A 3,240-nucleotide genomic window follows, 5' to 3' on the forward strand; every position below is an offset into this window, starting at 1 on the left:
TAGGAAAAGGACAGATATTTTAGTAGGGTTTTTTTGTTTGTTTGTTTGTTTTTGCTGTTTTTTTTTTTTTTTTTTTTTTTTTTTTTTTTTTTTTGCAGAACTGGGGATTGAACTCAGGCCCTTGCACTTGCCAGGGAAGCGCTTATCCCACTGAGTCATCTCCCCAGCCTGTCAATGGCTTTTCTGACACTGGTTTACTACAGAAAAGGCAAAGGACCTGCAGATGATACTTCTTACTTCCTGTTTTTTTTTTTTTTTTGGCCAAGGAATATAATTTTCTTTAGTGCATTTGTTCATTCTGACAATATTCATAGAAAATGACTACTACATATCGTGCACTATTTTCAGTCCAGGGGTACATCAAGGAACAGCACAGACACAACCCCATCTTTGTCAAGTTAACTTCTGGGGAGGAGATAGCCAATCACACTGAGGGGACAGGAAGGTGGGAAAACAAGAACAGAGCAGGATAGAGAGCATTAGGAGTTCAGTGATGGTTAGGGTTTCATAAAGGTAAGTATTACGGTTTGTGTCTCGTTGTTTCCCCAAAGTCGCAGTCACTAAGGCAGCTTCTACAGTTTGTGGTTAATTCATGATCCAACGTGGGGATTATGGGTGTGAGTGCTACACCTGCTGTGGGACAGATAGCCTGAATACAATGTAAGGGAGGGAGAGGCTTGTTAGCTGCTGCAACCCCTGCTCCTTCCTTTGCTCTTTGCCGCTTTCCACCATTATGAGCTGCTGCTCTCTGTCATGTGCCACTCTGCCTTGGAGCCAGCTGAGTATGGTCTGAAATCTCCACCAACTGTGACCACTAAATAAACCTTTCCTTTCTTAATTCTGGGTGTTGGGTATTTTGTTCTAGCAATGAAAAAAAGTAACTGAGACACCAAAACATTTAACACAAGATAAAAAATGAAATATTTTATATAAGCAAACATTTCCACTATAAAAGTCTAAGAAATGAATGTAAACATAACAGTGAATAAAAGCATATGACAACAGGAAGCTCACAGGTGCTTAAGAAACATGTGTCCAAATAAAATAACTCAGCAGCTTAAAGACTACATGGCAGCACTCATTTGAGTGAGCCCAAGAACACAGAAAGAATCACAAAGGATGGGTAGGAGATGAGGGGAAAGGGTGCAGGAGACCAGGGTGAGGAACCAAGAGGGGAATGGAGACAGGCCACATGCAGGAACCTAGTAACTTCAAGGAATGTACCAGTATATGTCATAAATATGAGCTAAGATTAATAATGTCAACAAGAAGGAAAACGGGGAGAGAAGAATTAAAGAGGAAGGTATAGAGAGAGAAGGGGACTAAAAGGAGAAACAAGCTGTTATTATGTGTACAGTTACTCCCCAAGATGACTGTAAATTACATGTAGTGCAAACATGTACTAATAAAAATCACAAAAAAAAGAAACATTTGCCTCATGAAATATAACAAATGTTGGAAATCAGGCACAGTGGCATAGGCACCTGCAATCCAGGTACTTGGGAGGCTGAGGCAGAAGGCTTACAAGTTGAGGCCAACACGGGCAACTTAGCAAGACCCTGTGTCTCAAGAAAAAAAAGAATTATATCAACTACAGAAGCCACTGATTTTCCATTATTTATAATCCAAGATGATAGAGAAATGAAGAGTCAATCCTAGTATTTAAGACCCAGATGCTGATATGGTTTTGAACCACTCACTATTCACCTGCATGGAATACGTACTTCATTAGGAGAGACAATGTGCTTCACTTGAACAGCATACAGTTCTTGTGGTGGAGGCAGGGATGTAGGCAAATATGGTTGTAAAACAGGAGTCTCCATTTTGGACAAAAGCAATTCCTAAAACACGACATAAATTCAGATTTCAAAATGACATTTAAAATCTGGGTGTGGTGGTACATGTCTATAATCCCAGCACTTGGGAGGCTGAGGCAGGAGGATCAGTGTGAGTTTGAGACCAGCCTGTGCTACAAAGTGAGCTCAAGGCCAGCCTGAACTGCAAGCAAGACTCTATGTCAAAATGTAAAAAGACATTTACAAAAATAACTACATCCTAAAAATTCATTATATTGCCAACTTGCTTACAGTTAGCAGAAAGTCCTTCTAGATAGTGACTATCACAAAATGATTTAAAGTAATAGGGATAAAATGTGATGACTTAACAGTGTTCAGCATCTTTATGTCCCATAATTTTAATACGCAAAAAAGTGAATGTTTACTGATATACCTGTATCTACACATGCACATAAAATTATTTAAGAACAGTTAATAAATGTGCAATAGTAACTGTCATTAATGAATGGAATGGAGGTGCAGAACGGAGGCCATCTGCTTTTCTACTTACTCATTTTTGTAGCATTTATTTTTATTTATTTTAAATAAAAATATAAAAAATAGGGGCTGGTGAGATGGCTCAGTGGACTAAAGCACCTACTTAGAACAAGCTAAGCTAAGCAAAACACAGGGACCCTGGTTCAATCCCCAGCACCACATGCCAGCCAGGCCCGCCCCCTGGTGGGCTGAGCTGGCCACACACACACTAAATAAACAAATAAATAAATAAATATTAAAAAAAAATAAAATAAAAAGGCCCAAAATCTTTATTAAAGTCTGTTAATGTAGTGTGGTATGTATGAGTGGCACATGGTGCCAATTATATTTGCAGATAGACTATTCAAGTTTACAAGTTACACCTTTGCTCCAAGGCCAAATCTACAGCCTTGACCAAACTAATGCACAAATTAGCTGCACTAGAGTGCTGATGTTAGCATGCTTTGAGGAGGTGTATTTGTTCTTGACAGTCACAGGCTTTGTAAGCCCACAACTGACCACTACTACCTCCTTAGCCAGGTGCTGCATTTTAGGAAAAAGAGACTCTTCAGTACAGCAGGTGAATGCTGCAGATTTGGTGTCCCTTCACAATTATCAAGAATTTTCTGTGCGAAGCAAAAAGTTCCTGCTGCAATTTGAGGACGGCGTACCATATTATAGTCCAACATAGACAGCTCCATCAGGTAAATGGCCAACACATGCGGCTCATCATCAACCGCTCCAATCTAAGATGCTCTATGAAGAAAGTGCAGGGGGAGCGGGCGACCCAGACCAAAGTTTAAAACTCTCATGATCTTTGTTTCCATTCACCTGGTGCTTAAAGTGTTGTTAGTCATGTCGTCCCCGATTACTAGAGGGTACATTTCTTCATAGTTGCTTGTGATGAACATGGCAGTGACTCTGACCA

The 3,240-nt window shown here is 39.9% G+C and overlaps 1 protein-coding gene and 1 pseudogene across 1 annotated transcript in view; both read right to left on the bottom strand.

Moving 5' to 3' along the window:
- Rnf17 (ring finger protein 17) overlaps positions 1 to 3,240 on the bottom strand; it is a 228,465-nt gene that overhangs the window by 8,899 nt on the left and 216,326 nt on the right. The window contains 1 exon segment of the mRNA XM_004639411.2: positions 1,725 to 1,841. Within this exon segment, the coding sequence (XP_004639468.1) occupies positions 1,725 to 1,841 (117 nt within the window).
- The window catches only part of LOC111812066, a 1,428-nt pseudogene continuing 902 nt past the window's right edge, over positions 2,715 to 3,240 (bottom strand).

This window comes from Octodon degus, unplaced genomic scaffold (genome assembly GCF_000260255.1).
Source record: "Octodon degus isolate 3935 unplaced genomic scaffold, OctDeg1.0 scaffold00111, whole genome shotgun sequence".
In the NCBI taxonomy this organism is placed as follows: domain Eukaryota; kingdom Metazoa; phylum Chordata; class Mammalia; order Rodentia; family Octodontidae; genus Octodon; species Octodon degus.